General features: G+C 52.7%; 1 protein-coding gene across 3 annotated transcripts; it reads right to left on the reverse strand.

Moving 5' to 3' along the window:
• Nucleotides 1–9,233: 9,233 nt before the first annotated feature.
• On the reverse strand, nucleotides 9,234–14,594 carry ATP6V0E2 (ATPase H+ transporting V0 subunit e2). Of its 3 annotated transcripts, none has more exons than XR_011390313.1 (5): nucleotides 14,364–14,592; nucleotides 12,791–12,838; nucleotides 10,844–10,947; nucleotides 10,418–10,509; nucleotides 9,234–10,001 (listed from the first exon to the last, which is right to left on the reverse strand). XR_011390313.1 is itself a non-coding variant. In XM_051836984.2 (5 exons), exons 1-5 carry the CDS (start codon nucleotides 14,591–14,593, stop codon nucleotides 9,832–9,834), a joined length of 609 nt encoding a protein of 202 aa, XP_051692944.2. In that variant the 5' UTR covers nucleotide 14,594; the 3' UTR covers nucleotides 9,234–9,831. The 3 variants fall into 3 exon arrangements, 2 of the variants coding, with proteins under 2 accessions (XP_051692944.2, XP_008248312.1); XM_051836984.2 differs by having other exon boundaries at nucleotides 10,879–10,947; nucleotides 14,364–14,594; XM_008250090.3 differs by lacking the exon at nucleotides 9,234–10,001 and having other exon boundaries at nucleotides 10,151–10,509; nucleotides 14,364–14,586.
• Nucleotides 14,595–17,068: the final 2,474 nt, after the last annotated feature.

Here is a 17,068-nt window from a genome sequence, read left to right on the forward strand (position 1 = left end):
ACAGAAGAAGCGGGCGCGAGAACAAGGATTGCCTTGGGGGTCTCCCTGCCTTGAAGGCCCACTTGTCATTTCAGGAACCTAAGCCAGGGTGCCTCCTGGGACGGCTGCTCATTGCTTAGTGATGCCCCCCAGGCCTTAGCGCTGTAGCCATAGAGAAAACACGTGTGTGTCCTTATTTAATACATGTTTGGTGACGTCTGCTCCTCCCCGCTCTGGCCTAGGCAGGCCCAGGGGGTCACGGCCGCAGACTAATACCTCGGCAAACCAAACCGTCCAAGGGCCACAGACGCTGTTGTCCCTGGGTAGAGCCGCTCCCCTCAAGGAGGGAGACAGCTTGTGTCTCACAGGCTGCCTTGGGCTTCTCTTCCCCGCCAACCCAGGCACAAATTCCAGGACCCAGCCTGGAGGCACGCGTCCCTTTGACCTTGTGGTAGTCTCGGCTTTTCCTGTTGCCTTTTTCCACTCCTGCTGGCCAAAGCAAGCCAACATCGGCTGGTCTAGTCCTCTCTGGGACCCTTTGCAACAAAAGTCTATATGCAGGCTTTCCCTCTTGGTCTCCTCTCTACCCTTCAGAGACAGCAGTGTCAATTTCTTTATTAGCATGTTAAAATGGGAAATGTTACAGTGTGAAAGAAAAATTACTCACACTTGTTAGGGATGGTAAGGAAGACTCTTTAAGGGGATGGCCGCAGGGAGGGTGCTTACAGCTCAGAAGAGAGATCGTGCTCAACTCCTGATCCAGAAAGCACAAGTGGTAACTTACAGCCAAGGAGCAGACAGGAGGCAGCGCATGGGCAACTACTCAGTAGTAAGTACCCTGACTGCCTTCTCCCAGGCCGCTTTAGAAGCGCTTCCCTTTTCCTGATGTCACAAAGTTATTCTCTTGTTTTATTTCAAATATTTTGACATTTTGCTTTTAGAGGCATAGTCTACTGCAGTCTGTTACAATAATTTTGTACCTTGCTAATATAATAGGTAATAGAGTGACATTGTTGTTTCAATTTGCTTTTCTTTTTTTTAATTTTTTTTTATTTTTAACAGGCAGAGTGGACAGTGAGAGAGACAGACAGAGAGAGAAAGGTCTTCCTTTGCCATTGGTTCACCCTCCAATGGCCGCCGCTGCAGCCGGCGCACCGCGCTGATCCGATGGCAGGAGCCAGGAGCCAGGAGCCAGGTGCTTTTCCTGGTCTCCCATGGGGTGCAGGGCCCAAGCACCTGGGCCATCCTCCACTGCACTCCCTGGCCATAGCAGAGAGCTGGCCTGGAAGAGGGGCAACCGGGACAGAATCCGGCGCCCCAACCGGGACTAGAACCCGGTGTGCTGGCGCCGCAAGGTGGAGGATTAGCCTATTGAGCCACGGCGCCGGCTCTCAATTTGCTTTTCTTAATTATAAATGATGGCTAGCACCTTTTCGTGGCCACAAGTCTTCCATATTACTTCTCTTGTGAATTGCCTATTTGTGTCCTTTGTCTTTTGAGCTACTTGTGCTGTTTTTGCCTTGCAGGAAATTTGCATTTTAATTTAGTGAAGCTTAATCTTTATAGCTTCTGGTTTTCTATTTTTTTTCTTTCCCTTAGATAGACCTTCCCCATTACGTAATATTTTTTGATTCTCTTCAGTGTTTTCTTGTAGTACATTTATAGTTCCATTTAAATTTGTTAAATTTCCATCCATCTGCGTTTATTTTGTTGCCAGACATTGGACTGTATCTGCTGTCTTGCTCATCTCTTTTTCACCATGCTTGTTATATTCTTAATTCCTAATTGCAAATTTAAGTTCATTTCTGGACTCTTATTTTCTCCCATTTATTAATTTGTTCATGTGCCAACACCATTGTTTTAATATCTGTTGCTCAGCAAATTGTAACTGTATCACTTTTTTTTTTTTTTTTTTTTTTTTTTTTTGACAGGCAGAGTGGACAGTGAGAGAGAGAGACAGAGAGAGAAAGGTCTTCCTTTGCCGTTGGTTCACCCTCCAATGGCCGCCGCTGCAGCCGGCGCACCGTGCTGATCCTGGCAGGAGCCAGGAGCCAGGTGCTTTTTCCTGGTCTCCCAGGGGGTGCAGGGCCCAAGCACCTGGGCCATCCTCCACTGCACTCCCTGGCCATAGCAGAGAGCTGGCCTGGAAGAGGGGCAACCGGGACAGAATCCGGCGCCCCAACCGGGACTAGAACCCGGTGTGCCGGCGCTGCAAGGTGGAGGATTAGCCTGTTGAGCCACGGCGCCGGCTACTGTATCACTTTTTAATAGCTGCCAGTTTCCCTCTCATCATTCTGCTTTTCCAGAAATATACTTGTTATTCCTTTCATGTTTGTATTTCCCTGAGAACTTTAGAATCAGCATAGCAATTCTAGCACCTTCTCCCTTGCCTCCACCGCACAAAAACATCCATGTTTTTACAGGGAGGACACGACATTTATAAATGTAGGACTTTTGAACCAGACAGACATGCAGATACAGAAGCAAACCTTGGGAATTTTTCACTGCACTGTTCCCCAGGTCCTGTTTCACATGTCAAAGCACACAGGGTGGGGCTGGCACCACCGACATGCCACATGGGTGCTGGTTGGTGTCCTGTCTCCTCCACTCCTATTCCAGCTGTCTGCTAATGGCCTGGGAAAAGCAGCAGAATATGGCCCAAGTGCTTGGGGCCCTGCACCCACCTGGGAAACCCGGATGAAGCTCCTGGCTCCTGGCTTCTGCCTAGCCCAGCACTGACTGTTGTGCCATCTGAGGAGTGAACCAGCACAAGGAAGATTCTGTGTGTGTGTGTGTGTGTGTGTGTGTGTGTCTGTAACTCTGACTTCCAAGATAAATAAATTAAAAAAAAAAAAAGTACACAGGTTGTTGGCTGTTTAGGGGGAAGAAATAGCGATCCTGGTGCCCTGGGAACATGAAATGCTGCACAGAACTGAAGAGACACTGTGTAAAAATTTATCCGATGAGTAGTTGGCATCTAGTGATCAGCCAGGCGCTTTAATCCATGACCTCAGTTCCTGTTCACAACCTCCAGCACGCAGGCTCTACTGTTACTATACCAATGCATCCACACAGCTGAAACTCAGAAGGATGAAGTCATGTTCACTTAACCGCTAATTGGTGGAGCTGGAAGTGGAGCCCCAGCAGTCGGGCTCTGCACCCTAACCCCAAAGCTGAACTGCTCAGTGAAGGTGAACTGCTCCTGGGAGGCTGGTAGAGGAAGAAAAATGGGTTTGCTGAATCACCTGCTGCTGATCAGGAGCCAGGCTGTTGCACCTGGCACTGCAACTGAGACTGACGAATCTGCAGTGGTTCTTCAGGGTCCAAGGATCCTGTCAGAGAAGAGTCACCGCCCCAGTGTGTCCTGGGCAGCTTTCAGTAAGCAAGAAGACCCTGCTGCTGTCATGGCCCTTAATCCTCAGGGTAGGGAATCAACAGGTGCTGTGGGTTTCTTTCTTTTTTAAAAAACTATTAATTTATGTGTTTTTGAAAGGCAGAATGATAGGGTTAGAGGGGCACACACACACACACACACATACACATCTTCCATTTGCTTGTTCATTCCCCAAATAGCCACAACAGCCAGAGCTGAGCCAGGTGTTCCATCCAAGTCTCCCAGATGGTGGCAGGGCATTATGCTGCCTTCCCAGGCACATCAGCAGGAACCTGGATCAGAAGCAGAGTAGTAGCAGGGACTTGAACCAGCATTTGGATATGGAATGCCCATGTCATAAGCCATAATTTAACCTACAACCCTGGCCTGGTGCTGTGGGTTCCTAAGAATCTGCATTGCAACCATTATCCACCCACCTTTTCAGGAAGGAGATGCCTGGAGGTTGAGCTCAGGGATTAGCTAGGCTCAAGAACAATGCCTGGGCTCCCTGCCTTACGTGGCTTCCATGGAACCCCCAGCTACCCGTGCTGGGATTCATGCCTGCTCTGACCCCCTGTACTCCCTGAAAGTGTGGGTGCTTCCTTCTCCCTGAAGCATGGTCTCCTGGTCTGTGGAGAAAGCCAAGTGAAGGACACTCTGGGGTGGGCAGGAGCCCAGCTTCCCTCAGGGCTTCCCAACCTCCTTTTGCAGGGATTCTAGGATGATGACTAAATTAGGAAATCATTTCAGGGGTTGAGGTTCTACAGTAGTGGTTCCCAACACGGGGGGAAGTAGAGAGGAGGCCTCCCCCAAAGACTGTTTGAGTGGCTAGAGACATTTAGGACTGTCACCATGGGGGGCAGGGACAGGGTTCTGCTGGCATCTGGCATGTGGGAGGTCAGCAGTGCTGCTACACAGCCCACCATGCACAGGACAGTGCCCCCAACCTCCCCCAGCCCAGAGAATTAGTTCAAACTGTCGACGGGGCTGAGGTCGGGAGACCCTGTACTGCAAAGCTTCAGCGCCCATGTCCCTGGGAGCTGGCTGAAAATGCAGTCTGGGGGAGGATGTTGTGGCAGAGCAGGCTGAGCAGCCACTCAGGACAGACACCCCCAACCCGTATCCGAGCACCGGTTTGGTTCAGAGTCTCAGTTCCACCACTTCAGGTCCAGCTTCCTGCTAATGTATCCTTGGAGACAACAACAGGTCATTGTTGCCTGCCACCCACATTGGAGACTGGGATGGAGTTCTGGGCTCCAGGCTTCAGCCTGGTTCAGTCCTGGCTGTTATGGCCATTTGGGGAGTAAATCAGTGGATGGAAGATTCTCTCTCTCTCTCTCTCTCACTTTAACATAGATGAAAACAAATAAACATTGTTCAGAAATGCAAAGTCTGTTGTCCACCTGTGAGGCTCTAACCTGAATGGGTGTGGTGATTGGTGCCCAGACACGTGCATCTTCAAGCGTTCCAGTTCATCCTCTATCACTCATATAGGTGCATTATACTCCACACTGAGACATACCACTGCAGACCAGATTTGGAGCGTGATTCCAGAACTGGTCCCTGGGCCTGTGAGAACTCGTGAAAAAACCACTGAAAAGCGTCTCACCAAGCCAAGTCTTGCTCCATCCCGGGAGAGTGTCGTAATGTACCTGGCTTCCATCCCAGCAGTCTATGGGTTGTTTTGATGGTTAATTATTTAAAAAAAATTTTAATTGACAAAATTGTATACATTCAGGGTATACAACAGGATGTTTTGGAATACACACATACACACACACAGTGGAATGGCTAAATTGAATAATTTAACCTGTTACCTCATTTATTTTATATGTGTGTGTGTGTGTAGAAAACACTTAAAATCTATTACCAATTTTCTACTATGTGATTTCATTACAGTCATCCTATTATACACTGGGTCTCTTAAGTTCATTCCCCTCGTCCAACTGAAGCTTGTATTCGGTGACTCACATCTCCCCAACAAGTGAGATTTGTTAACCAGAATGCGACGTGAATTAGCACAGGACTTTGGCCCTCTCTTTGCTGGTGTACCAAGTCAAGGAAACCCTGCCAACTGATTTCATTCTGGGAAAACCCAGGGTTTGTAAACAGGTCACTTCCAGGGCACGGACAAGCTGACCTAGAGCAGTGCCTTCGTGGTTCACCTGCAGCTACTCACGTCCCCAGGACTCAGTGATCCTCTTTCTGTTCAAAGCCATCAGAATGCACAAGGAGAGGTGAGCCTGTGGCCAGCAGAAACAGCACCTCCTAGTCCCCACTGAGAAACAATCCAGGCTGGCAGCTACTTCTGCCGTAGCCTGCAGCGTGCCAGATCTCTTGGGGCTGCTGAGTTGGGAAAAGGTCCCAGATTGTTTAGGGGGGCTGGTAGCCCCATTAAGCTGGCAGGGTTCCTCAGCTCTCTGTCTTGCAACAGGTTAACTGCTCGACACATGTTAGCCATTTGCGTTAAATATGCTGGAAGGACATTTCATTCCCACTACAGTGCTGTCTGGGGAATTACCAGGGCTCCCTGCTCAAAGCTGGCTCTGGGCCACCATCTCAAACACCCACGCCCAGGGTACTGCGTAACTTGGACTTGCTCTCTGGAGGTGTCTATGCTGCATGTAGGCCCTGCCCTCTGCTGACGCTCCTTGTGCACAGCATAACCTGGTTGGCCACCAAGACTTTGTCTCCCTCTCTCAGGGTGCTCTCTAGGTTGCTTCCCCACTCTCCACCTAGTATGGTTTTGGGGTACTCTGAGCCGTTGCCTCTTTCTAGAGATCTTTTGCTTAATTTAAGTCCCCTGTGGATCCGTCAAAGGCTGAAATTCACTATTGGATGTCCCTACCACATAGTGGGGGAGAGAGATCTTGTTTGGAAAACAGAACTATAAAGAAATCTCTCTGTATACAAATTACATATATACAAGACATTTCTATAAATAATGACTGCATCCAAATTCTTGCTCTAGGGAACTGGACCAACCCTGCTTCCAGCAGCCCAAAGCTGCATCCCTGGGGCCACACAGCCCTCTTTTAATCTGTTTGAAAAAGCTCACAGCTATTCAAAAGAATTTTGTTTGTTCCAGACAACACTTGAGATAGGCCCTCAAGCTTTTACTTAAAACATAAAAAAAAAGGTGGGGGTGTGTCTCAGCATGGTGGGTTATTATCTGAGCGCCAGTTTGAGCCCTGGTTGCTCCACTTCCCATCCAGCTCCCTGCTAATGTACCTGTGAAGGTAGTAGAAGCTGGCCCAGGTACTTGGATCCCTCCACCCAAGTGGGAGACCAAGAAAGAGTTCCTGGCTCCTTGCTTTGGCCTGGCTATCCCTGGACATTGAGGCCATTTGGAGAATGAACCAGGGGATGGAATTCTCTCTCTCTCTCTCTCTCTGTGTGTGTGTGTGTGTGTGTGTGTATAACTCTGCCTTTCAAAAAGATAAATCTTAAAAAAAGAGGGGGTTACAATTGTAAATCTTTCCTCTTTCTCTCAGAGATACTACGGGAGGGGCCTTTACAAACTTTGTGAGGAATGTATGTTATGAGAAAATTAGGCATAAATTTCAAATTATTTTCCAACAAAATAAATTTATTTCAAACTTCCCCTGAATCTGTGTACCCTTGTTTGTGTGTTTCTCCTACTACCCAGGGGTGTCTTTCTCAAGGGTCTGGAAGACATTCTGTTGAAATGTCATCATCAGGAATGCGGGGGCCTGCGTCTCCAGCTCTGGGAGGACAGAATCCTAACTTTGGCCACTGCCGACGAGCAGACCCTGCAGGCCTGATCACAGGACACTCACCAACCCTCTGCAGTTTTCCACTTCTCTGATGCAAGCTGAGCTCCAGATCGGTTCCCTCCCACCTCTGCGCAAGTCTGGATGGCGCTCAGCTCTTTCCCCTGCTGTCGGTACGAAAACTGAAGAAAAATCTCCTTTCCTAGCATTAACTGATGTCCAGCTTGGTTTATCTTTGACCAAGCCTGCTCACTCTGCAGGGTGGAGAAAACTTTAAGAGGAACCTGGTCCTCACAAAAGGAAGCGGAGGGGAGAGTGCTGGACACGGGGTCCACAGGGTCCTCCCCTCAGAGGTCACTCCTGTTTCTCACCTGCCAGCCCACTGCTGCCAGCCCACTTCACTTCGTGGGGGTGGAGCAGTGGTAGAAGTGGGGCAGGTGATACCCTGGACACCTCCCTCCTCCTGAACCACTCTTCTTCTGGATTCCCTGGCGTTCTACACACCTGCTTCTCCTCCTGCCTCCTGCCACCCGATATGGGCTCATATTCACCTGCCCACTCCCTAAACCCTGGCATTTCTGGGGGCTCTCTTCCCAGCCTTTCTCTCTGGACCCCCTCGGCAACTGCCATCAACCCAGGGAGCAGCAGTTCTTTTAAGCTGATGACTTCAACCCTGCATCTTCAGACCACACTCTTCTGACCTTCAGCCTATCCCGTCAACCACTTTCTGGACATTTCCATAGGGACATCCTGGACATGCCCAAGTTGGAAGGAAACGGGGAAATCCCAGTGCATCACATGCCCTGTCAAACCTGCTCCTACCTGTGCTCCCACCGGCCAGGCACATGGCACTCTCTGTCCCTGTTGGTCATCACAGAGCAGTATTGGGTACACAGCTGGCAGCACCAGCCTTGCCTTCCCCCTCCACAACCAGTGCATGGCCATGTCCTGCTCCCACCTACTCTTCTGTCCCCACACCACAACCACCTGGGTGCCTATCAACCCAAGTCCAACCCAGCCTCCTGTCTACTGTGCACCCGGGAGATAAACCAGACTGTGTCACATCCTAGCTTCAGGACACTTTCATGGCTTCCAGCCCTCAGAGCCAGGTTCTACCTTTCTCCTCTCTGCAACTCCCACCCTCCTGGACATCCCCACAGCTACAGGCCCTGGCCTTGAAGTGTCCAGTTCCCTCTTCTCACTGCACCTTGTGCAGGCAGGTTCCCGGCCCTCAGATATTTAGGAATGAATCAGGCCTCACTCTAGAGACAGTGGGGACCTGCTTTATTGCACACCCCAGGTGGCATGCCTCTTGTCACCTGGGGCACAGGGCAGTGGTGGTCAAGGTTCCACACCAATCAGCCCTCCTCCTCCTCCTCCTTCTGCCAGGCCCAGCTTTGGGCTGAAACCAACACAGTCGGCGGGACCCAGATCTTCCACCAGGTCTCAGGAAAACGTGGTCCTCCGTGTCCAGGTCACATAACTACAGCTCCAAAGCTGTCAGCTGCCAGCCCCCTCTCCTGTTCCTCAGATTTACCCACTGAAGATGTTGCTCCCCCTCTTCATGGAGGAACGACACTAAGTCCTGCCTAGGCTTCCTATCCGAGTCACGGCACCATTATGTCGCTCCCCCTCTTCGTGGAGGAACGACACAGGACCCTGCGCTGTTCTTCTGTCTGCTCGGCCCTCCCCGGGTTTGCTGCTGGTTCTTCCTGGGTTGGCTACTGTCCCTTCCTCCTCCGTGGAAGGGCGGTTCCCCCTGGCCGCTTTCCCCACTTCCGCAGGGGAGCGGCACACCGCCGGCCGGCTCTCTCGGGGGCTGCACAGATGTTCCCCTTAGATGTTCCTGGTGCATGCCGTCTCTCTCCTCCTTTATAGTCCTCCTCTGCCAATCCCAACTCGGCTGCCCACACGCCGAGTACGCTGCTCTCCTCCAATCAGGAGCAGGTCCTGCTGTTTATTGGTTGAACTGGAGGCAGCTGGGTAGAAGCTGTTTTCTCCTCTCCCAGCGCCATATTGTGGGAGAGCAGATGCATAGAATAAGTCTTAATTCCAGTAACAGTCTAGTCCGAGCTGCTCCCCACAGAAGAAGTGAGAAAAAGGTAGCCAGGAGAGTAGCAGCCAGCAAAGTTGGCAGAGGCCAAGGGTAATAGACCATCACCATTTTTTATTAGACATAAACCAGATTTTCAGTACAAGTCATGCTCAACACCCTCCACTCTACAGGAAGGCTGCAGAGGCCAGGAGAGGAGAGGAGCTGGGGTGGGTGGGTCGGGGAGATCCATGGGAAGTTCGATCTGTGCTCTGAGCAGTTGGCATGCCCAGAACCAAGAAATCTGAGCGAGACACATCACATTCTACTGCTGTTCCAAGAATGATGCCTGCTCCATGGGACAGAGTGCCAAATAAATAGTCAATAAATAGGTGGGGCTGGCCTTTCTTCCCCCGGAGAGGCAGTGTGGATGGACCACCTGCTGGGGATCAGGCCAGGTGGGCAGGCTCTGTCCCATTAGGTCTGAGAGTTCCAGGCGGGGTCTGGCATCCCAGCTCATTCTGCTTGATGAGTGAGTGCACAGGCTGGAGGGACCCTGTCCCCCTTGCTCTGACCCAGTGTGCTTGTGCCTCCAAGTCCCTCATCATCCCCAGTACCCAGCCAAGTACACTCAGGGGGCAAAGGCCTCAGGAACTGGGGGTGGGGGTGGGATGGGGGCAGCACCCACAGTGCCACTCAAATGGTGCTGTCACCTATCCCTCTGTATCTCCAGTTCTGCTCATGGCTGCCGAGAGGCTCTGAAACCTGCCCCTGTCACGGTGTGATGAGGCAGGGTCCAGGTATCTCCAGGTAGGAGCGGCTGTGCTCAGACTGAGATTCAGGGAAGGGGATGGGCTCTTCCACACAGGGTGTTTGGGGGCAGCTGAAAGAAGGGGAAACGGAATATTGTGAGACACAGCCTACTGAGCAAGCCAGTGTAACTTTGTAGCTACAAAGGGTACTCGACACCCCTGTCACTCTTGACCCAAGTTACTGTGCTTTGTGTGAGCTAATATTTCTGTCACTCTAATATTTTCAAGAATTGCACACCTAGATGTGCCACAAATTAAATAATCCATGCCAGAGCTGAGAGAGGCCTGTGACATAAACCAACAGAGCCCCAGACAGCAGACAGCAGACAGCAGATGGCAACAGGGCTGCTTTGTAAGCCACATCCCATGGTGTTGGGAGCAGTGGGAAAGTAAGGGCAGGACAGCTCCCGCTCCAACCTGACTCTGAGCAAAGGGCTTTCCCCGAGGGCTGGGACAGGTGGGCCCTGCAAGTGCAGGTCTCAGGTACCAGCAGAAAGGACTTTGCAGCTGTGGGGGGAGGGCAGGCTTGGAGGGGTCATCAGGGACATCGAGCCAGGGTCATCCAGAGAGCTGAGGCACCTGAAACACATATCACACTGAAGGGTCACTGCGTTGTCCTCCCTGGAGAGCCCCCGCCCAGTGGTGTCTCACCACTCCTGGCCCCCTCCTGCTGGACGCTGAGCCAGTCTCACACCCAGGTATGTCAGGAGGAAGCCCCGTGAGAGAACAGGGACTAGGGGACTGTGGGTCTTGTCTTATTCCTGGAGCCTGACACTGTGACAGGCTGGCAAGCACTCAGTACCCAGCCTGTTACTTGCTCATTTTCCTAAATAACTAAATGCCTGAATCTAAATGGGAGCCCCCACCAAGGCCCTACCCTTCCCTTCCCTTCCCCCCCACCATGTCCCCGTACCTGGGGCTGGTCACTCCCACAGGAAGCGCACGTACCAGATGGTCTCGTTCTTCAGCTGCGGTCCAAACAGGGGGTTCAGCTGAGCCAGGATGGCGATGAGCCAGCTGCCAGGGACACAGAGTAAGGGGGTGCCGGGCATAAGAGCAGCCTGCCCCAGGTTCACAGGGGGACCTTGGGCACACTTTCCTCCCCCTCCCAGGGAGTATGTGACTGACTCAAAGACTGCAGGGCCTGTGTTGCCCTGTGGAATCACCCGCACCCTCTATAGGCGTATGGGGCTTTGGTTTGGCTCGATTTGGTTTTCTGTAGATCTGTTAAGGTCCCTGAATTAGGACAGGACCTGGGATTATAGAGGAGGCAAGGCTGCCCCCAGAAACCTGACCCCAGCACTTGGGCCAAGCTTTCCCACTTTGCCCACTGTAGCAGGCCTCAAGACTCTGGAAGTCTCCCGGGACCACTTGAAGGGTGCTGCCTGACCTTTTGTTCTGACTATCCCTGCACAGCCTGCAGAGTGCCCGACGGACTAGAAGTCACCAGAAGTCATTAGCTGCTGAACAGTGGCCGTGGGCTCCCCAGGTATGTGTGGTCATTTCCAGCTGTGGTGTTTCCTGACATGGCCCCATATTTTACCTGTCTGCATCTCATTTGTGGCCTGCATTTGTGATTAGCCCACACCTTGTTGCATTTCCTTGGGCTCCCCCAGCCTGTATGTCCCAGTCTCTGATCCACCAACTCTGGGCCACTGGGAGGTCCTCCCCAGGTCAGGTGAGGTCAATCTGTCAAGCTCTGAAGCACCATGAACCAGAACTGGAGAAAGGGCCTCAGAGCTGCTCTGTCCAGAGAGAATTCTGAAACAACCATGCATCTCCATGGACGCAAATTAATATCTAAGAGTCAACATTAGCTTTAACAAATTTTAGTTTGTGTGCGTGTAAGGTAGGAAATATTAAACATCATGTAAGGTAAAATTAGAGAAAGAGAACTAATAGAACTAGTTAACAACCTCATCGCAAAAGCAGACTTTAACTACAATAACATTGAGCAAATCTGCAATCAACTCAATGTTTGAAACAGTCCTGAGGAATATACCAACTGTTTTTAATCAGCATCTCACCTTCTCCCCACCCTGTCTTGACTGTCCTAAGTTAGGAACATGCAACTATGTCAAGATGATGTATAAGAACCCTGCAGGCTTCGTGTGGCCAGATGAATCACAGAGGCCACCTCAAAACCTAGAACTGGAACTTAGCCCTGAGTTTGCCAGCCAGGATGGTTTAACATAGAGCAAACTCACAGCAGGACTGGGCTGGGTTTTGTTAGGAGGAAGCGGCTGTTGGGCATGGTCATTTTAGACAGACATACAGACACAGAGGACTTGGGAACTGATTTCCTCACACTGTCCGGGTTCCCGAGTCTCGTGTCTTTTCTCCAGCCCCAGGGTCTCTTTCCCAAGTTTGAAGACAGGCTGCTCTCGCCCTGTGGTTCTAAGCTGGCTGCATTCCAGACACTTGATGCATTCAGTAAGAAACAGGGGCTCCCACGTGCCGGTCCTGGAGCTGTGACGTACCGAGTCTAGCTGGAGCTCTGAAAGCTGTCTGAAGACCCTCTCCAGGCGACTCTGATGCCCCGTCAGGCACAGACAGCACTGAGTCTAGCTGGAGCTCTGAAAGCTGTCTGAAGACCCTTTCCAGGCGACTCTGATGACCCGTCAGGCACAGACAGCACTGAGCCGATCCACAGATGAGAAAAGGGTGGCCACGGGCTTGCAGAGCTCAACCAGGTGACACGCTGGTGTCAGAGCCAGAGCCAGGGCCTGGAGTTCACTTCTGCCTCCACTCCTGTACTCTATACATCCAGTCTTTCAAGAGGAGTTCACTACCAGAACAGATGGGAGGAGGCTGGGGGAGGGCAAGAGCGGGGGACAAAGGCCAGGAGAGTGATACTTACAAGAGGTAACAGCAGACAGCCGTGGCAACCAGCATGGTGATGATCACTCTGCAACAGAAGGAGGACACAGGTCCAGCCCATGGAGCCAGCACGCTCAGAAGGCATGGCCAGGGCCAGAGAAAGAACCCTCGGGGTCAGTTCCGTTCCTTCTGGCTTTCCACAGTGCCACCCTCAGGAGGCTGAGGTTTACTTACGGTGGGAATTACAAGATGAAAAATAAAAACTCCAAGTCTGGAGCTAGGAGTTTGGTGTAGCAGTAAGACCCTGCCTGGGACACCCACATTCCAGACCGGAGCGCCTCGGCTTGAGTCCCAGCTCTGCTCAATTCCAGCTTCCTGGGAGGCAGCACACGATGCTTCAAGTACTTCGCTCCCTGCCAACTCCACAGGTGGAGTTCCTGCCTCCTGGCTTCAGCCTGGCCCAACCCCAGGAGCTCCCCCCACCCCCAAGTAAAACCAACCTTGACTGCCTCTAAGTTACCCGAGAAATCCTTCCCTCCATCACCTTTCTCCATCACCCACTATTTCTCATCTTCAGGCAGACAAGTTGGGAAAAGGCCCTGCACCATGTGACCATGGAGTGGTCTCTGGCACTCAACATTCACTGGGCAAGGGGAAGAAAACATCAGAGCAGGAGACAGGGACAGAAGCCATTTCTAAGGCTGAGCCATTTCTAAGGCTGAGTAAATTGTTCTAAAAAGAACAGGGATTAGTTTGTGTCCACTCAGACTGAAGACAGAAGCTTAAAATGCAGCAGGAAAGACTTTAGACTGAAGAAAGAACTCACCAAGGCTTGCAAGACAGATGAGACACTAAAATGGTTTATAAAGTGAAGCAGCGGATCCCTGATCCCTGGAGATTTTTAAGGACAAAGGCAACACCCATATGTCCAAGCATCTCCTGCCAAAGTTAGACCCAGTTGGAACCAGGGCCCAGGACCTCTAACCTGAAGAAAGCATTGCAAGTTGGTGTTGCAGATATCGGCACCCAATCCCTTCTTGAACATTGTTCTGCACCTGGGGCCAATCGCCACTGGGCACTGGGAAGCCAGAGCCGTATAAAACAACCTCTGACCTCCCGGAGCTCCTAGTCAAAGAGGAGGGGGCTTTACAGCTGAGGATACCAGGAAGCAGGAACTGGTGAACGGCGCAGACATCTGCTAGGGAACCTTCAATACATAATCCCAGCCTAAACTATCCCACACATGCCATACGCCATGCCCTGGTAAGTGCGTTATTTCATGCCCGCATTACCTATGAAGAAGCTGAGGCCTGACATTTGCTTAAGGTCACAGGGCCAGTAGCAGGGCAGCGGCCGCATCAGAGCCCACCTGCAGGAGGCCGCCACCCTGTCTTTACCTTCGGAATCTGCCTTTGCGCCCCCAACCCCGCTGCCTGTTTCCAAGCTGAAGGCGACCCAGGCGCAGACTTCGGGGGAGCGGGGTCAGGCGGAGACCCTGGGGCGGGCGCTCGCTGCAGAACAGGAAGCCTACGCGCCCACGGTGTGGGGGATGAGCCCGGTCACGGGACGGGAGAAGGAGCCGCAGCGATCCAAGGCCCGTGCACCTTCCTTACCCGCGGTTGGGTCCCTTCGGCACGAACCAGGGCCCGGCGATGCCGATGACGCCCCAGAACGTGGTGAAGATGATGACCGGGAGGGCGAAGGAGTGCGCCGTCATGGCCGGGCGCGAGATGCTCAGGCGGGATGCAGGGCCGGGTTGCAGACGCTCCAGGAGCGCAGGTCCCCAGCCAAGCGACGGCGGCGGGCGGCGAGCGGCGAGCGGCGAGCGGCGAGCGGCGAGCATGCGCGGCAGGCCCGGGGCTGAAGGGCGCTCGGCCCGCCCGGCCTGCGCACGCGCGTCTCCCAGGACCCACCGGCGACGCGGGGCGCGTCCGTGTGGGCATCGCTAGCCTTCTGTTGCTCTCTAATCGCAGGAGAACGCAGGGGCTTGGGGACCCACCTCGGAGGTCATCTGAGGCGTTCTGTGCCTCATAACGAGACGCGCTGGCTCGGCCCGAGGGCCTCTACGAAACTCCGGTCCCAGGCCGCCCTGCATTGGGGGCGGGGGCGTGGGCCCAGGGTCTGGAGTAGGAGGAGATGCAGGCGGCCTCGGGTCACGTAGCTCCCGGGCAAGAGCTGAGGACGTTTTGGGGGAACGCGGGGACAGAAAATCAGAGCCCCCGTGGGAGGAGAGAGGGGCTACAGGGGGCAGCGCCCTCTTCAGGTAGCGTCCGTCTGCAGCCAGCCCAGCGGGGGCTTGGGATCAGATCCCGGGCTAATTGTGCAAAGGGCTGCAGTTTGCTGATGGATAAAATAGGACTATGGCAGCTCTTACAAGGTTGCTGGAGGGCTAAATGAAACAGCACGTGGCAGCACCTATATGGTAAGGCTGGGTAGTTTCTTCCATCGGAGCTGGAAGGGGCTTTGGAGCCTGGTGTCCTTAGGCTTTTTGACCCAACATACCTCTTGCACCCAGGTAACTTCTACTGTAATGAGTGGCTCCCTGGCCTCAGTGGCAGCAGAACACAGGAAAGGGAGCGATCCCCACGGGATGTTGAAGGGAAACGTGCCTGTCCTTGTCCTGACTCCCTGCCAGCCATGTGAGCTCCTGGCTATTCCCCCAAAGCAGGAACCAGCCATCCACCCTTCCCTGTTCTCAAGTGGGAGGCCTCCTCCCTCTATTCAGCAGTCTCACAAGCTGGAGATAGGGGTGGGGTGGGCGATACAGGGTTTGAGGTACAAAATACCATCAGCCCTCCTTCAGTTCCTGCAAACTGGCGGTAGGAGGAGTGTGTTGGGGTAAAATGCCATCCTAGCCTCCCAGGAGCCTCTGATCGCGTAGAGAAGTGGTATGTTCTGATCAAGAGACCTATCTTCAAAATAGTCAATGCCCATTATGAGAATTCAGATGAAGAAATGTGGGAGACTCCTTAGAGGAGGTGAGACATTGTAAGGGATGGTTAGGATCCCCGTCAGGAGTGTGCGCTGGTGAGGACACTGGCCCAGGATCAGTGCACACTTGGTAACCAGGGGATGAGTACAACAGGCTGGTCCATGGAGTCTTTCCAGAGTCACCCGGAGAGTTCCCTCTCTCTGGCTCAAAGGAGTTCTTCCCTGGGTTGTTTCAATTCTCTGTAAAATGCCAACTCCATAGTGAAAGCTCTTTCCTTCCTGGCCTCTGCTCTGGTGAGCACCAGCTTGTTTCTGGTGTCTAGTTTCTACTGTTGTTTTACTCTCCTTGATGTTTCATTTCTGTGTTAATTTGCACGTGATTCCCAGCATCATCTGTGTGATACCGTGGGGTGCAAGGGGATCAAAGCCATAGATTGGTTCCTACTCCTAGCACAGAAGCCTGACCTGGGCCCACAGGCTCATGCCACAGGCCCCCTAGACTATGACTGAATGATACGGGCTCCTTGGAGATAAACTGTTCCCTGACTAACCAGCTTCTCAAAAGACAGTTCCACACTATCTACCACACATCTGTCTCATAGAACTCTGGTTTTAGAGGAAGGGACCTAAAGGGTAAGGTAATCCACGTACTTCGCTGATGACAAAACTGCAGCCCAGACGGTTGCAGGAACTTCCCTGCAGCCCCACAGTTCATCAGTGAAAGCAGCAGAACTCATTCCTGACCCAGTGTCTCCCACAAACCCAGCACAGCCTCAGGAGCCTGCATCCCAGCTGAGACTGTTTGCTGAGGCAGCATCATGTCAGGCAGACAGGAAAGGCCATGCCAGTGAGGTCTCAGATGGAAGTGAGGATTCTGTTGGGGACTGGACTAAAAGCCACCCTTGTCACCAGCACCCCTGCCTCCAACAGATCTTCGTGTCTCCCCAGCAGAGCAGAACACTCTGGGGTCCTTCTGGTGTGAGCTAGGGGGGTTCCAGACAGAGGCCCACCCTACAAAGGGCTCCTAGCAGCCATCCTGACCGTGGCAAAATGTTCAAAGACGAAGTCTCTGGGCACCCATCCCCAGGGGCACAGGTGCTGAGTGCAGCCAGAGCTGTGCTCAAAGGCAGCATCTGCAGAGTTGGAGCAAGGGCCCAACCCAAACAGGAGCCCACCAGGGTCCCTGGTGCAGGAAAGGCTTCCAGGAATGAGGGCCATGCTGACTCATGGGAAGACCCGCAGTGAGGAGGCCCTGCCTGTGTCCCCCAACATAAGGGCTGATGCGTTTCCAAGGCAGCAGCACAGTGGTGTCATGGGTGCTCTTGGTAAAGAAAGGCAGGGGAACAACACCTCCTTGGGCCTCAGTGCCATCTCTCATCTTCCAGCA

The sequence above is a fragment of the Oryctolagus cuniculus genome, chromosome 7, assembly GCF_964237555.1.
Source record: "Oryctolagus cuniculus chromosome 7, mOryCun1.1, whole genome shotgun sequence".
Taxonomy (NCBI): Eukaryota; Metazoa; Chordata; class Mammalia; order Lagomorpha; family Leporidae; genus Oryctolagus; species Oryctolagus cuniculus.

Coding starts and splice junctions, on each gene's coding strand:
- ATP6V0E2 (XM_051836984.2), bottom strand. CDS start 14,593: ATGCTCGCCGCTCGCCGCTCGCCGCTCGCCGCTCGCCGCCCGCCGCCG. Junction 10,948..12,790: donor GCTGTCTGCTGTTACCTCTT/GTAAGTATCACT, acceptor TGTCCCTGGCAG/CTGGCTCATCGCCATCCTGG. Junction 10,002..10,417: donor CTGCAAAGTCCTTTCTGCTG/GTACCTGAGACC, acceptor CCCTTCTTTCAG/CTGCCCCCAAACACCCTGTG.